The sequence below is a fragment of the Pteropus medius genome, unplaced genomic scaffold, assembly GCF_902729225.1.
Source record: "Pteropus medius unplaced genomic scaffold, Ma_sr-lr_union100, whole genome shotgun sequence".
Classification (NCBI taxonomy): Eukaryota; Metazoa; Chordata; class Mammalia; order Chiroptera; family Pteropodidae; genus Pteropus; species Pteropus medius.
This window is the reverse complement of record NW_024347788.1, coordinates 1,487,805-1,512,238: the sequence shown is the minus strand read 5'-3', so window position 1 is coordinate 1,512,238 and position 24,434 is coordinate 1,487,805. Positions and strand designations below refer to the sequence as shown.

General features: G+C 34.9%; 1 protein-coding gene across 1 annotated transcript in view; it reads right to left on the bottom strand.

Annotated features, from left to right (window-relative positions):
- Positions 1-24,434, bottom strand: part of DIAPH3 (diaphanous related formin 3) — a 425,074-nt gene that overhangs the window by 212,342 nt on the left and 188,298 nt on the right. Inside the window, exons 17-19 of the mRNA XM_039877169.1 lie at positions 12,097-12,192; positions 5,747-5,841; positions 1,500-1,601 (exon numbers count right to left, since the gene is read on the bottom strand). Of these exons, the coding sequence (XP_039733103.1) occupies positions 1,500-1,601; positions 5,747-5,841; positions 12,097-12,192 (293 nt within the window). The remainder of the gene's footprint in view (positions 1-1,499; positions 1,602-5,746; positions 5,842-12,096; positions 12,193-24,434) is intronic.

Sequence of the window (24,434 nt, the reverse complement as noted above, 5' to 3'; positions counted from 1 at the left end):
GGTTAATAAAATTACATAAGTTTCAAGTATACTATTCTGTAATATACCTATTTTAAATAAACCTAAATTATTTGCTAGGTTGAATTCATTCTTCTGTGATCATCACTAGAACACAGAAATAATTTTAAATCACTTGCGATGATATGTAACATAAAAAGTTATTTGTTAAGTAGACATTTTCATATAAGCTTCTATGTGTTTCAGATGTAATGTAAATGGTAAATACTTCAGAATTATAATTTTACATTTTATGATTTTCATTCAAGAGTCAAAATAAGATGGCCAAAAATCAAAACTGTAATCTGTGATAACACTTTAATGCAAATTCTCCCTTATTCTCATATGGAAGACATTGCAAATAGAACATTATATAGGGATCAAGAGAAAGACAAAGTGATCAGGCAATCGAAAATGAAGCAAACAAAGAAATGGGGGATAAAAGAGGAAAAAAGTAGCCTGAACAATTGGATAAAAATTAAAAGCATTTTTGTAAATACAGTGAGTTAACAGTTTTATAATAAGTATTATAAGGCTGAATAGAAAAACACCTGCTTTTTCCCTTCTGTTCTCTATTCAGTTTTGTGAACTTGGAGCAGGACGCACTGCAGGGAGGGCTGAGGAGAATGGGTTTACGAAGAGACAAGGAGTTTAAGAGCAAACATCTACAACATGCAAAATATGCCATGGACACAGTCCTTACAGTTAGTCAACTCGAATTTTCAAAATTATATAAAATGCAATCCCATCATGTCCTTGGAGGTCGGTCATAAGATATCTGAAGAGGAAAAGAAATAACTACATACATATATATATAAAATAAAGCACTTCTTTAAAGTCTTACGATGATATCTGAGTGTAACCAACAACAAAATGATAATTTAATGATAAAAGAGAAAGAAAGCTTGATAAAACTCTTAAGTTGCAACACAGCGAATATATAACATTGACATGTCTTCTCACCCCTTCTGACTCCAACTTTGATTAAAAAGAAAAAAAGGCTGGAACAAGATGATTATCAAGGTATCTCAAAGAATGTTTAAAGTGTATTCACTTTTCATCCCTATTGCCAAAAAAAAAAAAAGGACGATATTTCTAATTTCAGATCTAAAATATGAGATGAACTGAAGTGAGTGATGAAAATGAGAAACTGAAGCTACTCTTGCAATATGCTGGAATACATAGCTCTAGAAGAAATCATAAATATACTCTCCAGTCATAAGGAGTGCAGTTTTCATTTTACATTTTGACATTATAGAGAACGTAAAAAAAACATGTTTATACTTTTTAAAAACTCCTTGGACTTCACTTAAGGCTAGAGATTCAATATATATTTTAAATCAATATAACTTCCTATAAATATCTTTAGATTAAAAGAAAGATGGACATTAAAAGTTTGTGAGTAATGATGCTGTGAAAAGGCTTGGCATTTTCTTTCCTATCTTTTGCACACTATTAAAAATTGCCTCGAAAGAGAGTTAACATTGAGAGCTGGTACTTACCACAACAGCAAACTGCTCTGGTTCGCATAAGTTGTTATAGTCACTCTTGAACCGAGACAATGAGTTCAACTGTTCTTGATCAGGAAGATGCTTTATTAAGTTCTAAAAATTAAAATCAAAAAACATATATATATATGTGTGTGTATATATATATATATATATATATATCAAAAAAACAATATCTTCACTAAAAGTGCTTCTTGAATTTTATGAAAATTTATTGATAAACTATGGGAAGGAAATCAGTAAAGAATCTTTAGTTTTATCTCCCTTATACTAATCCTTAAGCTACATTTTCTGCATCTTGAACGTAGTCAATTTTCTTCTTCTTTATCCAGAGTTATTATATATTCAAATCAAGCACTACTGAATGTTTATTTGATTAGCCTTATAACTGAGAAAGAAGAACTCAACCTATACCCAAGAAACAGCTTTCTCACCTGGATAAATGTGATCAATTACATTTCAGCTTTAGAGAATTAAATGGCAGAAATTTCAGGCAAAGCCAAACATATCTTAACACTTCACTCACAGGGATAAAAGAAATGATCATATTGCTACTAAAAGGCAAGGGAAAGAATAGAAATCAGAATTTTAATGACAGTTCTTGCAAAATTTAACCAATATGATAACACTTTTAATAATAAAAATGAAGCTATCTCTAAAACAAAGTAGTTTTTCTGATGTGAAAGAAAATCTGAAAAGTTATTGAAGACACAGAACAACACACACACACACACACACATTTTTATTGTAGATAAAATTATATACGCATACAGAGCCTTTAGGGACTTTTAAGTGGCATGGCCGGAACGCCCTTTGCCTGTATCATCCGCAGTCCAGAAACCACAGGTTCATTTGGTTGTTCTGGTTCCTTTGTTCATGCACAGTCTTTCCCAAGTCACACACTGAGACAAGAGAAACACACCCAAAGGAATATAATTATGCTTCCCTGTTAGGACTTAAATGATTACACAATCTCTTGGATAAAGTTTATACTGTATCAAAATATAACTGACTAGAATAGTGTTATAACCAGTTAGTGTACTGATATTAAAATTAAGAAAAAAAAAGGGGTGGTTGGTGCTCACAGTCTCAAATTATAGTATCAGTATATTCTGTGCAAGCCCAAATTCAAGTACAAATTTAAATTAAGCCTACTTCATGCTATACATATTTATGAGGAAAAAAATCTCCCAAAGGTGTTATTAGTTAAAAATAATGTTAGAAAATGTTATACATATATATCAAAGTAGTTAGATCAAAGAACAAGTTTTTGACTCACTGTGTATCTTTGAACAAAAACTTGGTTGACTGGCCAAAAACAAACAAATGAAAAATGGCAATTTAACATCATCCCTAAAAAAAGTATTCACTATTAATACCACCAACTGAATACAAACGATACAAGTATATGATTTTCCCATATAAGTAGAAATTTCTCTTTAAACTGCTTGAGACCAAAAGACCTGGTTATTTATCTTTTCTTTTAATCATTCTAGTTGACAGCTGGATAATATTTGAGTTATTTATTACATCAGGTCTCTAAACTTCTTCAGCATTTTTTACATGACCATCCAGTGGCTCCTTTAAATATTTTTAGGTAGTATATAATTAAATTTTAATCTCTCATCAGAAATTTATTAATGTTTCAATTTATTATTTTTGCTTCCTAAAGTAATAAAATGATCATGATTTATAAGAAAAAACCAGGCCCAACTTCCCTTAGGCTGTCCCTTGACCTTATCCTCCATAAACTTTATAAATCCAAAGGTCCGATTCAAACTGAACTCTTCGCAGTTGCCCCCACACACACCTGGCTTCTCCTGCATAGCTCAGGGTATTATTACTGCCAGAGTAATGGCCTCTCGCTACGTTACTCACACGACCCGACCCCTCCGCCCTTTTCCACATCCACTCCATACTGGACCCTGAAGTGCCCTCGTCTGCACACATACACACACCTAGCACTCTCCTAATGTATTATCTAGTTCTAAAACAATTCTAAATCAGCTATCTTTTAATATAATTCCATATATTTCAATGTCATCTCCCTTGCCACACTATGAATTCCAAAAAGGTAAAGTCTGTGTTTGATGGAGCCTAATACAGTGCCCTGCACGTGGCTGGCATGTGTGCACACACACACATGCATAGACACACACACTGCTAAATGAATAAAAGACTCATGGGACAAATGAAGGTAAATCGGTAAAAAACGAAGGGGAAAAATGACATCAATACTGACATCTTATTATATATAAATAGATACTCCATAATAAATCATGACAGTGAAAAACACCTACCAAAATGATGATTCTTACAAAGTAATGTTTTTTTCCATGCCCAGTTCGAAATAGGCAGTTCTTCACTTTACAATTAGGAACACATTTTAAAATTTAAAAATGTAATTACAAATAGCATGAAATTCTTGATTTTTTTTTTAAATGAATATTTGAAGACTTTGCTTATGTCCAAACTAAAGTTTTAGATTTTAAATTCATGAGACTGGTTTTACATTGAGTTAAGTAGGGCAGGCAGAATAATGACCCCACCTCCCCCAAGATGTCCACACCTAATCCCCAGAACTTAATATGAAAATACGAAGTTACGCAACAGGGAATTGAGGTTTCTACCAGCTGACCTTAAAACAGGGAGTTAACCCTGGATTCTCTGGATGAGCTCAGCGGAACCACAAAGGTCCTTCGAAGCAGAAGAGGGGGACATTGAGTGAGAGGGGCGAAGGACCAAGAAAGAAAGGAACAGAGAGATACAACACTGCTGGCCCAGAAGATGGACGTCCGTGAGCCAGGGAAGGAGGCAGCCATGAGGAGCTAGAAAAGACAAAGATAGGAATTCTTCCCGAAAGCCTTTGGAAAGGAATGCGAGCCTGCCGATACAATGACCTTAGCACAGGAAGGCCCAGGCTGCGTTTCTGTTCTACAGAAATGTAAGATAATACATTTGTGATAGTTTAAGCCACTAAATTTGGGGTAACTTGTTATAGCAGTAATGGAAAACCAGACTATTAGTAAGTTACATGGAACTGAATATTCTCTGAACATGAATTTAAAATGCAAATAACTGTTTCTCTATCTCTACACAATAAAAGCCACATGATCATCTCTAAAATGTTCGTGTAATCAAGTTAAAAGCTACTCTGTAAACATTTAACAAATGCATTATAAAAACAAGCGTATATTAAGTAGAAAATTTTCCTTTAAGGAACTTGGAATCTACTAACAGCAAGGCACATACATCATCAACAATAATAAAGATAAAATTCTAGTAGAAAGAAACTGCTGGAGGAAAAGCATTTAAAGAAGAGTTGTTGAATTAGGTACTGTATGAGTCTCGGAGCTCAGCACGAATCACTCATGGGATTACATCACCACCACATTCAGAAGACAAGATGGGAGAGGCAAAACCAAGAACGACTTCTAAGGTTACCATTTACTGACGAATTAAAATATCTAGAATAATTTTAATTTTTCATTGACATGGCAAACAATCCTTGTTTTCTTTTTACTGCTAAACCATCATTTTCTTGTCATTATTTTTTTTAAAAAAAGTAACCTGAAGATATCTTCTCGCTATATAATTTTTGGTTTGATTCTCCAACTTGAAATTCTATCAAATATATATTACTGATGCTTTATGTGGAATTCAGCAAGGAATTTTGGTACCACGCTAGCATTCCTTAAATAATACTGTGAGTAGATACCATTTAAAAAGATCGTTTAGCCTTCTGAATGAATTCAGAATACTATGCAAATAATCTCCAGTATTCAGAGGAGCACAAACGACTGAAGTAAGGGTTGTTAGTAAAGATAACACTAAATGAAGAGAAATCTCAATCTTTTATTCCCAATAATACAATGTTATAAGACACATAAGCCTAAGAAAAACACATTCTAAAAGGATTACACAAATTTAAATTAACAGATCATTAGTCTTAACTGTAACAAAAACATAAGTGTAAAATTAAACAATCTGACTTTCAGAAACAGTCATTTAAAATAATTGAAATGTAATCATTTTGATAGCATTATATTTAGTTTGCAGTTAAGAGAAGATGCAGAGTTTTATCTTCTGGCAGTACGGAAGTTATGCTAAAACTAATTATGCAGCAATGATTTTCCAGCTGAATGATCTGGTTTAAGAATTTTGCTTCACTTACAGTTTTCTACTTAATGAGAAGCTTGCAACGAAATATTGGAACTTAAGCCCTCTGCCCATTTGTTTACCTGAATCATAGACTCTGCCAACTGTGTTTCATCCACTTCCAATATCATTGTTTTGATTTCCTCATATGGCACCCGAAAAGAACCCAGGAAGATGGCTAAGAGGAGGGGAAAACGGTTCATAATGAATAAAAATTGAGATGTAGTTCTATTTATAAAATAAAAGATAATTCATGAGCAATTTTAAACATTTAATATAATTCCTACAAGGTAAAGTTTCATTAACACATTTTATATTCTACAGTTTTAGAACTACTATTTAAACAATAGCCCTCTATTATTATGCTGATTCCGAGGCTGATTGTTAATGATTAGTTAATAGCCTATCATAAGAATGATGCCAATTTTCATGTGATTAAAAATAAACTGAAATATGTTTGGTACACTATAAAAATAACACACTGTAAAGAAAAGCATCATAAAACCCCAATATGTGCATGTTAATATTTGTCTAAACATATCTTATTAGTTCATATAATATCTTCCAGCCCTACCCAACAGTTCAGAAAAAAAAAATATTTTAAGAAAACCACTAAACAGTGCATGAACACTTTCACTAAAATACTTCTCTGTTCAGAAATATTGTAAACATTATGGCAAAGAAATAGCCTTTGCATGTATCTAAGCTTAAATATGCAATATTAGAAAACAAATTTTCATGGAAAACTATCCAAGTGAATTAGATGGGATAAAATATTATTACTGAGAATTCCAATATTATGGTGTGTTTTTTTTTGATGCCTCATATATCTAGTGTTAAAACATAATGATTTTCTCAAAAGCTACTGAAGGTATGTAAGGGTATTTACACAGCATTAGATTTAATGCTTTTGGTGTCCCTCTCTCAAGCTTATTCTACTATTGTGTTTCTTCTCTCCAGTGACAGATCACTTCTCGAACATACTCAGAACTTACTAGGCACTAGCCCACTACTTTCATATATTAAACTTATGTCATTTTTTTGGTAGGTGTTTTCAAATAAGAACGCTATTTTTTGTAAGTCTCAGAAAATATGATCCGCTTCTTTCTTGGAGTGAGGCTATATTCCAGATTTCTGGGGATACCATGTATCATCTGCAGCTGAATAACAAAGGCACCATCTGTGTTCTTATTACCACCTTCATTCACACATTCCTGAACTCACAGTCATAAATTTGGGATAATAGTGCTAGAAATGATGGATGTGTGTGATCCTTACTATCCCAAGAATAAAATGGAATAAAGGATTTAAATGATATTATAATAGGTGGAGATTAATGGAATTATAAAAGAATAATCCCACAATATACATTAGAAAGCACAAATATGTAATAACTATATAGATGCTCTTGAAGAACAATCAATGAATAATGATGGCGAGGGAATACAATCTAAATCTGAACATGATGTACAAAACAAGTTACATATGACTGTAGAATTAAATGTAAATATTAACCACAGAAAGGAATACTAAAAGAAATTTAACATGGCAAATTAGCTGTTATGGTTAAAGAACTTCTTAATCATAAAAATCAATGGAAAACAAATAAAGACTGATATATAACAATGTAAAAGGAAAACACCCATATTAAAGAACTTAAAACAATTAAAAAGCAAGGAAACCGGAGAGATAAACGTGCTTCAAAATTTGTTTTCCTTTATTTAGAATACCAGGAGGTCTGAGTAAATAAATAGGCAAAATGTTAAAATAAGAAAAATTTTAAAAATAAAAAAAATAAAGAATAAGAAAAACATGACCAAAATAATGTAACAAACTAAATCTCAGGAGTAAGCAAATTGAGAACGCAAATTGCTAAAATATAATCTGAACTGAAAATTTAGTAAGATTAATCAGAATCCTTAAGATTCTGATTATTGATTCCATTTACTGAGAAAAAATCAATAAGATTATTGATTCCATTTACTGAGAAAAAATTTCACTCATGAAATCTAGTCCATGGAAACAATAACGTATAGAAGAGGATATAACATTAAATAGAATAATCAAAAGGACAGAATTCCTCTGAGACATAAAACAGTAGTTGAGAGAGGAAGAAATAATACTTTTATATTTAGGCAGTACGGCAAAGTAGAGAGATACCTAAAAAAAGAGATATCTAAAAATTTATATTTTTAATCTTAATGATAAGTGCATTTCTCAGCTGTTCTGAAAGGAAAGAAAGCAGAAATCCTGAGAGAAAATAATTGTTTAAAGAAATAAAAGTTTGAAACACTAGGCAGGAAAAAAAAAAGACATAATTAAAAAGGAAAAAGATTTGAGGGAAAAAAAGTAGAACTATGTAGGAATAAAACTACTGAAATTACAAACTCAACATATGGATTCAAGAAAATTTGTGACATGAAAGACAGAGGTATAGAAGCATAATGTGTCACATTGTAAGATGGAAAAATACTAGGTTATGAGACATAGAATATTAGTAAAGATACCTAAAAAATATCTACTTGGAATCCTAAAAGAAAAGTATGCATGCACATACACACGCACATGCATGTACACACGCACATGCACACACACACATGCGCTCACGCACACAACAAACAAACCAGGAAAGACGTGTATATGAAGAGAAAATGTCAGAGAATTTTTCAGAATTATAGAGACATACAAAACATCAGATCAAGGAGGCTCAACAAACCCCAAACATGATTTAATATATATAAACAAATAAAGCCACACTAGGTCCTTGTAAAATACCAAGTGTTGGGGGGGTGTTGCAGAGTGGGAACTCTTGAGCTCTGATTGGTTAAGAACACAGAACAGGCATAAACTTAGAGTGGGAGTTGCCACACGCTTTCTGTAAAGGGCCATGTAGTAAGTATTTTAGGTTTTGTGAGCCATACAATCTCTGTCCCAACTACTCTGTCAAGTCTGCTATTGTAGCACAAATGCAGCCATAAATAATGTGTAAATAAATGTGCTAAGTTCCAACAAAATCTTGTTTTAAAAAATGGGCAACGGACAAAATTCAGTCTAACGGCCATAGTATGTCACACCTTTTCTTAGTTAACACCAAAAATGGGAAACCCAAATTAAATCAAGCACTGAATGAATAAAATTTGACGTTCAAAATTTACTCTGCACATAGGCATACTTTATTACTTTACTTTCCTCTATAGTTATAGATAGTTCATCCACTACTTTCAGGCATTATTCTATAATTAAAATAGCATACATATTAAAAACACAGATTTAGAAAGCTAGAACTATGTGTGTGTGTGTGTGTGTGTGTGTATATATATATATATATTTTTTTTAAATAGTTTATGAATAAATTATTTTGTGGAAAACATTTGCTATAACTAAGGTCAAAAGAATTACAGAAGAGTTGAAAATGGCCTAATGCACAACCCGCAATTCAGAAGACAAGCAGAGATCTTAACTTTTTTAAATACTTAAAAGTTACTGAGAATAATATGAGACTCGGTTAGAGTCTTCAAAAGATGCATTAAAATTAATCTTTTTACTAACATGCATCTTATCCTCCAAAATGTGATTATATAGAACCCCATGGGAAGCTTTGAGTTCAGTGAAGGAGTGTAAAGTGCGCAGATTTTGGAATCAGTCACACATATTTTCTGCAGTGGAATTTATAAATATTTAAAGCTTTATGTTCATTTGTAGATTCCTGGGTTTCCCCTTTATATCTCTAATACCTACTCCAAAAAATCTGCTAAAGCATATAAACCTGGTAAAACTCCCGAGCCATCCCTTGACTCTAGAATGGTTGGAATTCCATCTTTTATACTGGGTCCAGAGTCTTTGCCAAAACCTTTTATGAATTTAAAATATAAGGAACCTAATCCATCTTTAAATAACAGGTAAATAAGTGAATTTTAGATCCTTTCCTTGGTATTCTATAAAATATCTCAGTTAAGAGAAATCATCTTAGATTTCTAAGTGACAAGAGTTTTGTCACTAACATAAGACTCTATTCTCAGAAATCAGTGTCGCAAAAGACTGAATTTCATAGACAAAAACCAGCTGTGAATTGAACTATAATTACAGTAAAGATTATAAGGCTACTAAAGCTGCTTAAAGCTGAAATCATAGCACTTGCTGCAATCAGAAGGGCAAGAATATCCTAGAATGGATTACATCATAATATGACAAAGTATAAATTCTGGACCTTTCGATCTTCTACTTCAAAACATGTTTAACAATTAAATAAATGGACATATATCCTCCAGCTAAAGTAAACGAGACAAAACAGTATCCTTCTCTATGATAATGTCATTTTGTTATCTCTAAACTGGAATAGATATAACCTATACCTATTGGCCATTTTCAAAATGAACAATTTTATTCAACTCATTGAACTATTACACCCACCAGACCCCCCCTACCTACAACATCAACACTGCCACCTACGTGGTGGGGCCATAGTGAAGATTAGAGAGTCAAATACAGAACAAGCACATAAAGGCAATCTGTAATTATAAATTATTACAATTAAATTTGAAATCTTACTTAGCACATGTTCTGTCATGCATAAATAACACCAGAGAACTCTGTCTAACAAGTCAATGATTCAACTTCAAGATGGGTATGCAGGCTAACTTATCATGGCTGACCATACAAAAAAGAATTTTATTCAAAATGATATTTCTTTAGAATCCCTAATGAGGCTGTCTGTAGAGTGAAGACTAGGAGTTTGTAATGCAGGTTGTGGACGTTCTTCAAGCCAATAATCATCTCGACTTCCAGTCAAGATGGCGGAGTAGAATAAATTCTTTTGTAAAAAAGATTTGCTATAACTAAGGGGAAAAAAACCACAGAAGAGTTGAAAATGGCCTAATGCATAACACGCAATTCAGAATGTCAGCTGTAATCAAAAAAATTATTAATTATTTTTAAAGAGAAAGTTTGTAAAAGAAATTGCATGTAAAATGGACTCAAAAGGAATCACCTCTTTCAGATCACAGAGCACAGACCTTTTCGACATGATCCAAGCTAATAATGCTTTGAACTAAGACAACGTTCCTTCAAGAAGGAAAACTCCCTGAAACATCTATATCATGTAATAGCGTCCCCTAACTTCAGTGGTCTGAGCACTAAGCAAAACTAAATGATTCTTTCTACTTCAGACCACATGTCCGCCGCACACCTGAAAGACGCAGCTCTCTCACTTGGGGCCCTATCAGGATGACGGCCACTACTCTAATGGCCGCTGTGGCTGAAGGGAAAACACTGGAGCTTCTTGGACCGGCACTTAAACACTTCCACACACAACTTACCTCAGCTCACTTGTACTGCCATTGCCCAAGCAAGTCGCATGACTGCCACCTAACTTGAAAGAGGCAGGGATGCGCAATCGATTTGTGGCCAGAAATAAAAAACTGTGTATTGGCCAACGGCGTTCACATCAGTACACTGTTCTCGGGGTCTTGGCAGGCCTACACCGCAGAAAATGGACGACCCTGCCACAGTGGGCATCGAAGAAAGAAGGCTACAGAACTTCCACAAAAGTAATGTCCACGATGCCTTTGACACACACTGCACTAACTTAACTCCCTCTTTAATCAATAGCATGGATCTTTATCCTCTCAACAAAGAACTGTTTTGTTCCAATACTTGCTAGAAGCTCACTGGAGGCATGTAATGACTGAAAAGCAGACTAAAAGCCATGTTAACGCTTCATGCCTTTAGATTCTCCACAATACATCCCACTTGCCACCATCAGAAGATAATACATACAGATATTATCTCAGTTCCAAGTAGAACTGTTTTTGATGCATTTAAGATGCGGTTAAAAATGAGGAGCAAAACTATTTGCCCTCTTCTCTCACAGTAATTCACTCAGAAAGACAATTCAATACTAAGTATTTAGTTCTCTGTAATAGTAATTAAATCTAAAATATTTCCAGTCAGTCCTTTTGAAAAAAGGCTTTGAACTGCTCAGATGGAATAATGGAATTCATTTTACTCATCATCCCTTATTTCTATTAACATTCCAAACTCCTTTGTGTGTGATCAAGATCACAAATAATACAGATTCAGAGGTACAAAAGAAATATCCACTACCAATTTTTTTCAAAATATGTCATCATCTAAATTCCTTAATTTTTCTTATTTATATACTTAAAAAACAGACTTTCTAGGGTGATTTTCTTTTCAGTTATGGGAGATATATCATCATTCTAAATCCTTTTCTTAGCTTTATTTTCTAATATGCATTAATCTTTTGAAGAATTTAAACCATAAGTTGCCTCAAGGAAAGTTATCTTTGAATTTATTATGCAAATACTAAAATATAACATACAACTTAAAAAGTCATAAAGAAAATGAAATAATTTAAAGAAACCACCTCCAATGTGTTTTTGCCAATTTAATAGTATTAAAATCTGATACTTACAAAGGTTCTGGGCAATTTTAGAATCGAGAAATTTAAGTTCTTTAATTTTTTTCTTAAGAGCTTTCTTCTCTTCAAAATCTTCCTCTTCTCTTCTCTCTGTAAAACCAAGGATAAATCTATGTGAGGGACAGTAAGGCATTCAGCTGCTAAAGGACAGGGCGTGAACTTTCCATCATCAAAGAATCTAAAAAAGATACAAAGCTTTTAAATCACATAGCTAAAAAATTATAACAATAGATATCCCAAGACCTAAACTATTTCAGATAGGCACTGATGGCTCTTATTCTAGAAAAACTACTCAGAGTAAATATTTGAAGGTCTAGCAGAAAGAATAAAAATAAAACTAATGTAGACTAGGGAAACTAATACCATCAGGTGCCAAGAACTTAAGTAGAATTAGATCTTCTGCACAGTGTACAGAACACAATTATAAAAATATATATATTTACACTTAGGATAAGAAGTTAGCTCTAAGAATACTAAATGAAAATAAGCGCCCAAGCATTTTGTTTGATATACCATGCTTATTTAAAAATATAACTCATGTAAAACTGGAAGATAGACTGCAATTTGTTTTCCAAGTCTTTGAAAAACTGTCAAATTTTGACACTCAGCTTATTTTATTTGAGTGTTTTAAAATCAACCAATGCATTTAACCTCCTTATCCTTGATTTAAAAAAAAAAGAGAATCCAACATGTTAAATAATATATGACCTGTTGTTACTACACAGTATTTGAGTCAACAATATTTGAGAGTCGAACAGTTGTAACCAATAAACAGATCCTGTCATCTTTCCTCTCTTGTGTGTTCATGGACCGCACTTCTGATCAAAGTCAGTCACTTTACGAAATTAAGATCTTGATAACAAAAGAACAATGGAGTAAGGTGTTTAATTAGATATATACAAATTAATCATAATATTGGGGGGAAAACTAAAAAGAGCATCTTCATGTGCACATTATTTTTATATCAGAAAAGCATATTATAATTACATGTTTTGGTACACAGTGTGAGACAGAGATCAAATTTTACATTTTCCAAAGTATTTGTTAACTAATTATCTCTATCATTTAATGAATAATCTATCACCTTTCTCAACTGATTTTATGTTACATTTGTATTGTATACTTGCTTTTCCAGGCTTCTAACACTGTTCCATTATTCTATGTACTACTCCTGTGCTATCATTCTGTCTTAAACGCTATAGATTTAAGCTACATATTATTAATTGGTTGTTCTTCCCTTTATAATTTTCTTTTCTCACTCATTTATTTTTCCACATGAACTTTAGTGTAATTCAAAAGCTCCCGAAATAAAATCCAATTGAACTGGATTTGAATCACAAGGCATTTGTAAACAGATTAGAGAGTTAGCATGTTGACAATTTCCGAACTTCCAAATCATGAACATGACACGTGTCTAATTATTCAACTAAACATAGTATTCTTCATAGGCAACCTGAATATTTATTGCTAGTTCTGGATGTCCTAAATACGTCTAAATCATACTTTTAAATAGTTGGAGCTGGGTGGTTAATTCTACCTTTTCTCATTATACTTTTTAACTACTTGCTGCTAAAATATAGAAACTCTGCTCAATTTTGCATTCATGTTTTATAATCAGCCACTTTATTTGTTCTCACATTCAAATAATATTTATTAAGCACCAACTAAAAGGAACTATGCTAAACAACACAGAAATAACACTAGACAAAATAGAGACAATCCTGGCCTCACAGAATTTAGGGGCCAACAGAGGTGAATGCAAGGTAAGTGGCGATTACAATACATCGATATATCTTCAATGTTTTGGTAAGAACTACAAGAGAACAGAGGAGCCCTTTAACCCATAATTGTCAGGGACAGTCTTCCTGTAATAAATGATATCTAATCAAAAGCTTGAAAGAGAAAAGACAGACAGGTTTTGGGGTAGAGAGAGGAAGGATCGGATAATGAAAAGATAGTGTCTGAAAAGTCTAAAGGTGCAAGAATTTGAAGAGCTCAGACAGAAGTGAGACTAAAAAGAGCAAAGAATATTGAGTAGGAGAAAGAAAATGACACCAGAAACTAATCAGGCATGGTTCACGCAAGACTTTTTAAGTCAGGTTAAGGTGTCTGAATTTTATCCCAGTACTGAGGAGCCTCTGAAGTTTTAGGTAAGTGAGAGACATCAAAAACAATTGCATTTTAAGAAAAAACTCAGGCTGAAGATGAATTGAAAAAAGTAGCAAGAGTAACGGTAGAGGGCAAGATGGAAGGGAGGTACAGCAATCTGACTGACAGTCAGTGGCACCCCCACCCACAGCAGAAGCCACGGGGATGAGGATGAGGGATGAGTTCCAAAAGCAGAATATAGCTCATACTTGTCGCCTGGATTCAGACCTGAACATCCAACTGTATACTCCCAATATCTCTACCTGGATGTCTAGTGGGCACCCTCAGCTTATCGTGACCTAAACCACACACACACACACACACACACACGCCTGCCCACTAGCTTCACTTTTCCAGCACTTTTCGTCGACACACAAAAAAAGGAGGAATGCTCTTGTTGCAACTGCTCAAGTCAAAAAGCTTGAAGTCATCCTTTCTACAATTTCCCTCAAAACCACATTCAATTCGTCAGTGAATCCGGTCAGTTGTAACTCCAAAATATGCACTAAAATAAGCACTCCTCACCATCTCTCCAGCTACTACTTTTCCCCCGCTTGTGGCTACCATCCTTCCTCACCTGAACCACTTTCAGGCTTGACCATCTGTACTCTCTTCACTACAACGCAGCAGAAAAGTCCTGTTAAACCTTAATGGAAAAGCCTTCCCTTACTACCTGATATTAAATAGCAAACTACCTCCGACCTGTCCCTCAACAATCTCCACCTGGTATTATTCCCTTATCATCATTGCTTTCGCCCTTTTTTTCTCTTCCAAAACACTTACTCCTCACATATCACAAGTTTGATACTCTCTCTCTTTCCTCATTAGAAAGCAAGTTCACCACTGTATCCTTAGCACAAAGAATAAGGCCTGGAACATAGCAGGTGCTCAATAAACATCTGTTAGATGTACGTATATGTGTATGGTTGTCTGGAGCAACCTGCAGACCACTGGGGAAGGAAGGGGGCACTCGGGTTTTAAGCAAACAAGCAGATGATGATGGTGTTTAATTTTGCAACAAATGAAGAACAGGTTTAAACCAGTACAGTTTTAGACATATTCAGTTTGAGGGCCTCTTATGCATCCACATGGTCATGTACGAGAGGCAGCTGGATGTACAGATGTGGAGAAGAGAAATCTGGAATGAAGATACAGGTAGGTTATCATCCTGTTAGTTATTCCACTCACTGTCACAGGCTTCCCAGTACCAGCAAATAATGACACATTTGTCTCCTTACTCTGAGTATTTAAACCTTTCTTTGTGCTGTTATACTGGTTAAAATTTTCAGATGAAGGCTAGTAAAATTTATGTCAGTGGACTTTTGTTTCCTTAACCTGACCAAATGGCAATCTTCCACTTTTTAGAAAATGTATGTATTTTGTTTTCTTATTATCACCTAGAAAAGGGCAGATTGCAATTTTTTTCATCAGTTGATTTCTTAATTCCAGTATCCATTCACATTGTGAAGCATTTTCTAGTCCACCTAAAAAGTCAAATAAACTAGCAAGCTTTAATTTTAAATTAAATAACACTCACTGAACATCTACTAGGCCATGCACTAAACACTCTCTGTTGCACTTTATTATATAATTCTCATAATAGTCCTACTCTTACTACTGTCGTCATAATCATGATGAGAAAAATAATGCTTAGGGAATGGAACTTTTAAGCAACAGATGAAATAAAAGAATGAAGATCACCAAACTTTGACTCCAATATTCTTTCCACTAACTGTCACTATATCAAGTGACTATTAAAGGGGGAGTGTACCAAGCAATCTTTACCACCTCAACCTCCAAATTAGAGACAGAAGCAATTTTACCAATTCTGCCTTTTGATAAATATGATGAAGTAGACTCTTACTGAACGTATCAGCATCCCAATAATGCAAAGAAATTATGGTTTTCTCTGCTATCATAATCAAAGGATGGATGGGGAAAGATGCAACTGACATAGTGAATGGAGTATGGACCAAAAAATCGGAAGAAGCAAAGGTTTCTAAAAGAAAAACAGAATTTTTAAAAAATGGTAGAAATACGTTTTCATTGATATGAAACCAGAAAATCAGTCTAATAGACTGATTTGTATAAAATCTTTCATGTAGAGAAATAATGAAAAAATAATGTTGAAAAAAAAAAAATGTAGCCAGATAATGGACTGCCTCAAATATATAGCAAACCAGTGAAAATGTTTATGCACAGGTCACCGACAAAGCAGGCTCTAAATGTTGGCAACAATAAGACAATAAGGTGTGTTAAATAGAAATAAGAATCAAGAAGGATGTTTAGTGGGAATGACGCTTTTACACAAAATCTTATTTCAGTCACCCACGCCCACCGTATCTCTGTGAAATGCAGATCCAGACCCAGGACTGTCTTAAAATCTGGACACCAGGTCCCGCATCCCCTCACCCCACCACATCGCAGCTGCTGAACCTCATGGTGGCTCGCAATCTCCACCTGCGACCCAGGGACACTGGCCCTCTTCTAAGAGGAGATGGGGAATGAGATGGTAATTACCTTCCTGTGACCTTCCCCCACTGTCGGCAGTGACAGAGAAATAAGGGATGAGACTCCCCGTGCCCAACCACAAGTCAAGAGCTGACAGAAGAGCACATTTTAAAATGCCTCCCACCCACTGGTGGGCTCCTCATCTGAAGCCAGCACAAAATACTCCTTCGCTAAAAAACTAGAGATTCCAACGAGTAAGATAAAACTCTGAATCATAACATGAGATTATTAGTGCCATCTATACTTGTGACCTAGCTTCTTTGCCATTAGAAGTCTACGTTTCATCTTATTTCCTAGAGATGTTGTGTAAAGCTGCATTTTTTTGCGAGAGACTAATACTGTTCGAAACTGGTTCTGATCACTAACACAGCACATGCTGCATTTTATAAGGGTTTCAAGGCAGAATGAAGTCAAAGATGACAAAACTTTCTATAATTGCCGAGAGCCATGAACTGACAAAGTCTTTTTTAATTACATTTTTCTCTTTATTCTTTTTCTATTGCCAAAGTTTCAAAATAGCAGCAAAATCATATATATATATATATATATATATATATATATAAATCTCCTTTCGAAATCTCATTTCATACTAAATTTTCAATTAAAAATCATAATTCCATGGTACATGGTTATATATCTAATTCCAGTTCATTGTCATTATGTTTTAATCAGAATGATTAAAAATGTGACCTTTTTTTCCAGGAATAAAGATTCCACATAAATTTTATCATACAGTATTTCATCATTGCAGAAAGTCCTAGAATATACAGCTCTAAATTTGTAACTATCTAGTAGACAGAAAAAAAGGTAACACTACAGTCTTCTCTTCTCATAATTTGAGTAATTCTCCCCCTTACCTTTCCACAGTTTTAGTTACCCATAGTCAACTGAGATCTGAAAATACGAAATGGAAAATTCCAGAAAAAAACAATTCCTAAGTTTGAAAATACGTGCTGTTTTGTGTACCTCACTTCATCTCATCAACATAGGCCTTGCATCATCTCACGTCATCACAAGAAGGGTGAGTGCAGGACTGTAAGATATTTGTCATGGTAGGGTTCAGTACTGAGAGCAGTTTTGGGCATCCGCCAGGGGTTGGAACATATCGCCCCCACGAATAAGGGAGGACTGGTGTATTTTAAATCAGTGAATGCTACTAATAATTGTTTATTTTATTTTTGTTGGTGCTTCCTGGTTAAATGTATTTAATGTCATTTTTTTTTCTTTAAATATACAGCATTTCAATTTTTTTTGCCCTGGTATGCATTCAGAACAAATGCTATTACGGTTTACATGTTATACATTTATAATAAGTTACCTTTTATTCATTAGATTATTACACTAGCCTTGAGAGGATAAAAGGAAGCATACCTGATCAAACAAGCATTCTCTATGATACTGAGAGAAGCCAGTGAAAGCAACTCAACTGCAGAAATAAAGCAAGCATAAATCATGTATTTAGGAAATGAATCCGAGGCCTCGGTACAATCATCTAATGAATGGGGTGAGAGTGGAAGCAGGGAGACATCTATAAACTAGAGATTATTTGCATTAATTGTGGTAGCTTTTCTTTTTTATTAACTATGGAGGGTCTAACAGGCTAATAAAGAATATCAAAATTTTATAGAATCCAAACTTTAGAATCAGAACAGCCCTTGAATATGAAGTTTTAATCTCATTCCATGAGGAGACCTAAATACTGAGAATATGAGTTGCATGTCCACGGTCACACAAAGGGCTCGGCTGTGACCTGCCTCAGATGAGGGCACTCAGCCTCTGGGACACGGACTCTGCAGCAGCAAAGCACACAGGAGAAAGACGACTCTCCCAGCTTTACATCTGCATTTGATGGAATTTTCCCCTGCTGTACCTGTTCTCTGGGAGAGTAAGTGGGAAGGTGAAGGGTCATGGGGTAGGGAAGAAAAATGTTTGGTGTCCTGAACACAATAAGCAAGACTGAAAGCTATGGAATACAATAACAAAACACTAGAGTTCCACTCAGCATCCTCTCTTAAATGGTGATCCACTTTGCACGAGGTTCACTTATTCAGCCACACAGTGTGAATGGAATGTTCCTGAGAACCTCAAGGGTCAGAATTTGAGAAGAGCCAAATGGCTAAGACAGGAAAATAGAGTTTTAACAGTTACTGCTATTGGAGGTTATGATAGGACAATATGGTTTCAAAGATTTAGGTAGCACGAAGACAGAAGATATGGATACATAGAAATAAAGTGAAAGCTTAGAATGAATTTCTTTTTAAATAGGCAATACCCTGTTGGCAAAATGTCAAAGTAAACGCTTAGGTATCGAAAGGCATAATTGTATAAGTAGCTTTAGTCATATCTGATCTGTCAAACCCAGTTTCAATATTTCTAGGCACATAAATAAATAACTGTGTACCTAACTACATAGAAAACAAACAGAGGTAACAGACTATTTTTCTATTCAAATATTAATATACGACTGCCATAACTAATCAGAGTGTTTTACCAGCAAAACGATGTCTGTCTGGCAATTCCAGGCTACAAATGATATAATACATAAGAAGAGTAGCTAAGTACTAAATAAAATTTCATGGAATACATTATTTCAATTACAGCAATCATCAAAAGTATAGCAAAGAGATGCATATTTCCCTTTATGTGACATTCTATTTCAGTGGACAAGGTCACAAACTAAATAGTTTTGAAGGACTTTTCTCCACAATTGAAGTCTTACAATAGATACGAAAAAGGATTTCCCTATTTAACATACTCTTTCATCAGGGTGGTGTCCAGACTTTTTTAAAACCATTACTACATGTACAAAAAGATCACTAGGCCTTGGCAATATATTCTATATAAAACTTAAAACTATTCTATATAGTGCAAAATATATTCTATATAAAACTTAAAACTATTCTATATAGTGCAAAATAATAACGATTTCTACATAGTTGACCTAAAAGTATGTTTTTCTTATCTCTTTATCCCTATATGAAATAACCAGTCAAGATGTTATAAAAACTGTTTGATCTCTTAAGTCTTTACAAGCACAGAAATTAACAATTTTGCTCATCTAAAAAGTAGTACCACTACAAACGAAAACAACCACTTCCCTGAGGTCCCCTTGTGTGTAAACACCCCTTCATAACCAAAGATCTAGATAGCAGAAAAACAGGCGTTCAAAACAAAATATCAAGACTCTTCAAAGTCACACCTGCAACAACTTTAACTATCTGTGCACGAGAGAGAAAAATAACCCTGAGGTAGTTAAGCCTGTTTATCATGTAAAACTTAGTATTAACTATTATAATTAGTTACAAATTAAAATGAGCTTTGATTAAACAGACCAAAGATATAAGGGAGGAAAGTAAAGGAATCAGGAAAGAGTTAAAAACTCAGGCAAAGGAACACTTCTCACATGATCTTTGCTCATCACAACTTCTCATAAAATCATAACTAAATTATGTATCCTCGAGATCGCCCCATTTTAAGTACCTGCCCCCTATGAATTCTTCCTGAATGTTACTGTTTCCTAGTCATGGAATAATACACGTATTTATCAAAACAATCTTTCTACTAATTTTTTGCCAGCGCAACCTTCTTCCTATATCCGCTGATGCTATTAAAAAGTAGAAATATATACATGGTGATGGAAGGAATTTAACATTGGGTGGTGAACACACAATTCAATATGCATATGACGTATTATTAAATTGCACACTTGAAACCTATATAGTTTTATTGACCAATGTTATCGCCAATAAATTTAATTAAAACGAAAGTAAAAATATTTATCTGCTAAAAGAAATTACAAAGCAAAGGCTCTAAAAGTTAGTGAGTGACATACTAATACATACACAAGAGAATGTACTAAAGAGGGGGAAAAAAGCCTATTATAAAAAGAACGAGAACTCCGTATTCATTCCTAATTTAAAAAAAGGATTAAATCCACATGAAGACACAGATATTTCAGGACGTCCAGCATGCTGAAGAAAGGAAAGTCTTAATAAGCCAACTAATTAATATTTGTATGTACAGTGCTGAGCAACTTGAGAATAGAATAAGTAAAACATTACATTAACAGATAAAAAGTAATATCGCATTAAATAGTGAATTGACCATCCCCAGTGTGTTAGAATATGGGAAAAAGAAAACAACAGACTTCATCGAAATGGCCAGAGTGATTATCCAAAACTTGATAGAAGAAATGTAATGAGACATCAAAATAACCATTATTCCAAAATACCGAGAAAGAATTTCAGTTTTGCAAAGCGGAATTTTACAATGATGGCATGTATCTTCAGGATCTTGAATTTTTACAAAAAAAAAAAAAAAAACAATCAGCATGTGGAACATCTAGGCAAATGTTGCATTAACATTTGTTTTGATACTAGAAAAATGAAGTTCTGGTACCTGACCCCTACTATAAAAACCGTGGACTTGTCTCTACCTATGGGCTAGCATATAGGGGTATATATGTCATCTCTGATTAAAAAGTGAGTGTAACGGAGTGTGCGCGCGCACGTGTGCGTGTGAGAAAGAGGAGACACAGGCAATACCTAGGTAGTTCAATTCAATTCAACCTTTATTACACAGCCTTTCTGATAAGTAGTTATCCTGTCCCTCAGATTTTCTGTTCTTATCTCTGATAACTCAGTTGAAAATTCAAATCATTTCCCCAATTTCTCAGTTATTGAATCTTTATTCCTGTGTTTTAGAATGCCACCAGTTGGCATTCTGGATCATTCTGATCTCCTATTGGCCTCCCTAATTGGAGCTCCATTATTTGCCTAGTCTGTTTTCTAGAATCAACTATTCCGTGCTAATTTCTTCCACACGACTATCTGAACTTAGGAATACATATTCATTAGTCTGGGTTTTTGGTACTCGTATATCTATGTTATCTTCCCTTCGAGCTAAATCTCATATTGTGTAGATCCGACATAACCATATAAAACTCCTGGCTCACACACAGACCTAATTTTTCCAGCGCATCACCTTCCCTACATGCAACCCATATGCCCATGTATGCCTTCCAACTACAGGGAAGGGATTACAGCAGGTTTCATGCTATACTGGGATTGGGGAAATGTTTCAAAAAATGATCTTTACTTGGGAGAGAAGGGAATGGGGAGTCAGTGCCAAAAGGGCACAGAGTATCAGTGGTGACGAGTGGTAGTGACAGTTGTACTTAATGGCATAGAACTGTATGCATAAAAATGGTTCGAACTGTAAAATTCTGTTATATAAATTAACCACAACTTAAAAATCTAAAAGAAGATCTTTATAAGGCTGGATTTCAAGTCACTCTTTTTTAATAATGCTAACCTGACCTCTTCTTGATTTGAAAATGTATGTAGGAATGAGGACAATATTTTTTTAATGAAGAGATAGAGATCTAAGTAACCCCAAAACTCTCCGACCAGACCAAAGTGGGATCATTTAAAATGCATCCGGTCTTTCCCCAGAGCTGGTCAAAGGCAGACACAGTACTTGTTCCCTGACCAACATACTTAACACACAAACACACATGGGTTTGACTGCTTATCTGATGGCGTAAATAGTGCTGCTAAAGAACCCTTCCTCTCCTGCCCTTCTCCCTGGATTACCTATCCAAATGGTACGAGGACTTTACTTCCTGGGCAACTTGGTGCTTCAAGAATCTAATCACATGTCCAGTTTCTTGGATGTCACAGCCCAGCTCTCGGATTTCTAAGAATACGGCAGCCCATGTCAAGTACTCTGACATTAGAGATACATACCGTGAGAAAGCGAGGGTGTATTGTACCCTTCTATGAAAGAAAGACCTTGGCTCCTTTTCCCAACCTCTTCTTAGCCCTTCACTCTAAAAGGTTAGGCATGGACTGTAGTCCTCTCGTCTTTTATTTTTATTCCTTCCTAAAGAGTCGGCGGAGGTTCAGAGAGCATCACGCTTCCCAGCATTGAAACTGACCTTCTCATCTCCTCGGTCATTGTCCCACATGACATGTGGGTAGAGTACTGGGTTCTGCAGACAAAGCCAGCCTGGGCCTCAGCCTCAAACCATTTACCCAAGACCAGAAAGTTCTATTGACACATTCAGACAAAAGGCACGGTATCAATAAAATGGTGCTTTCTCTCTCCTTGCTGTGGATCCCTGTGCATACATCTTACCAAGGCAAAATGACAGCTGAGCCAAGACAGGATTCAAAATCCCTTGACATGTTATATTCCTCTCAAGTCTCAACAAAAACTCCTAAGAACTTAAGCAATATTTCCACCTCCCTCCCAATGTCCATATTTAAAGTTACGAGCTTTTTATAAAATCATAACTTTCCAATGTCTTCCAGCCTGCCTCCCAATAAACATAATAGCTTTGGCATACTAACCAAATGTGCTATTAAAAAGAAAAAAATAAAGTGCTTAACAGAACAATTCTGTGGAAGGGAAAGGGGAGAAACCTTTCATTAATGAGAATGCAGTGGCTTAAATCTTATTAGAGAATCTCACTTCAAACCCAATTGCTTCAGTTATGTTGGGCCACCTGACACTGGAAGACAAGCATTAGCAGCTTAGTGGAGAAGGATCTTACTGTAAACTATCCAAGTTTATTAATTAAAAACTCGCTAGTTTAAATGCTTCACGAAAATGTCAGACAGTAAAAGTTAATGTTCAAAAGACATACACCAACGAGCCAGTGCAGAACAGGAAATGAAATACTAACCAGAACAACACTTTTGAAATCTAGGAATATCTACTAATGGGGACTCTCTGGTGCATGTCAAAATTCTTAATCTTTCAAATGTTTTAATAAATCACATATGTATTCTTAAGACTATGTTACTTCATGCTAGAAACATCAAATTCATATATCAAATGATTACTTGAATATCTAAAAGCTTCAAATCTCTTTTTCCCCAATTAAAATGGATAGTACAAAATCATCCAATAAAAATCTCATTTTACAATAAGAAAACTGAAGCTGAGAGAGAGGCTAAGAACTTGGCAGGAGGATCCGCATTCCGGACTCCCGTTCCTACGCTTCTTTCACCCTGGGAATCTTACCGTCTTGGCCGTTCAGAGCCCATCAGGAGAAACTGCAAATATGATGACATGAGAATCGAATGGAATTAAAGGCAGAATGACTAAGATTCATTCTACCCTGCAGAGAAAGCAGAACCAGATAATAACTGGAGATGATATCTGGAGATTAATTTCTTTCTTTCCTGAGATTTTCCCCATAGCCTTGCCGGTTCAGGATCAATGGCATTTATTTCCTCTGGGGAAAAGATAACGCTTAGAATAAGAGGTCATTCCTCAACGCTGAGTACAAAATTATATTTCTGCTAATATCTATAGTGAGACAAACGTCTTGAAAGCCATGTGGTTCAAATGCAAGAGCTGGGTATTTCCAAGAAAAAAAAAATGTTAATGCATTCACAAAATTTTTAGCTACATAAAACTCGGAACAGGATCCCACTATCGGCAGAAAAGGAAAGACGCAGAATATAAGGTAAGGACAGTCTTAGACACAGGAAAAGACAAGCAAGCCCTTCTGGGGCCAAGGGAAGATTTGTGGAGTATCGGAGGAGATAAGACCAGATTTTAGACCCAACTCTGCAGGGTGTGCTCCTTTCCTCCTCCCGCTCCAGATGAAAATGGGCGAGGAGAAGGGCCGAGGGAGTGAAAGGAGACCGAAGGAGGTTTGA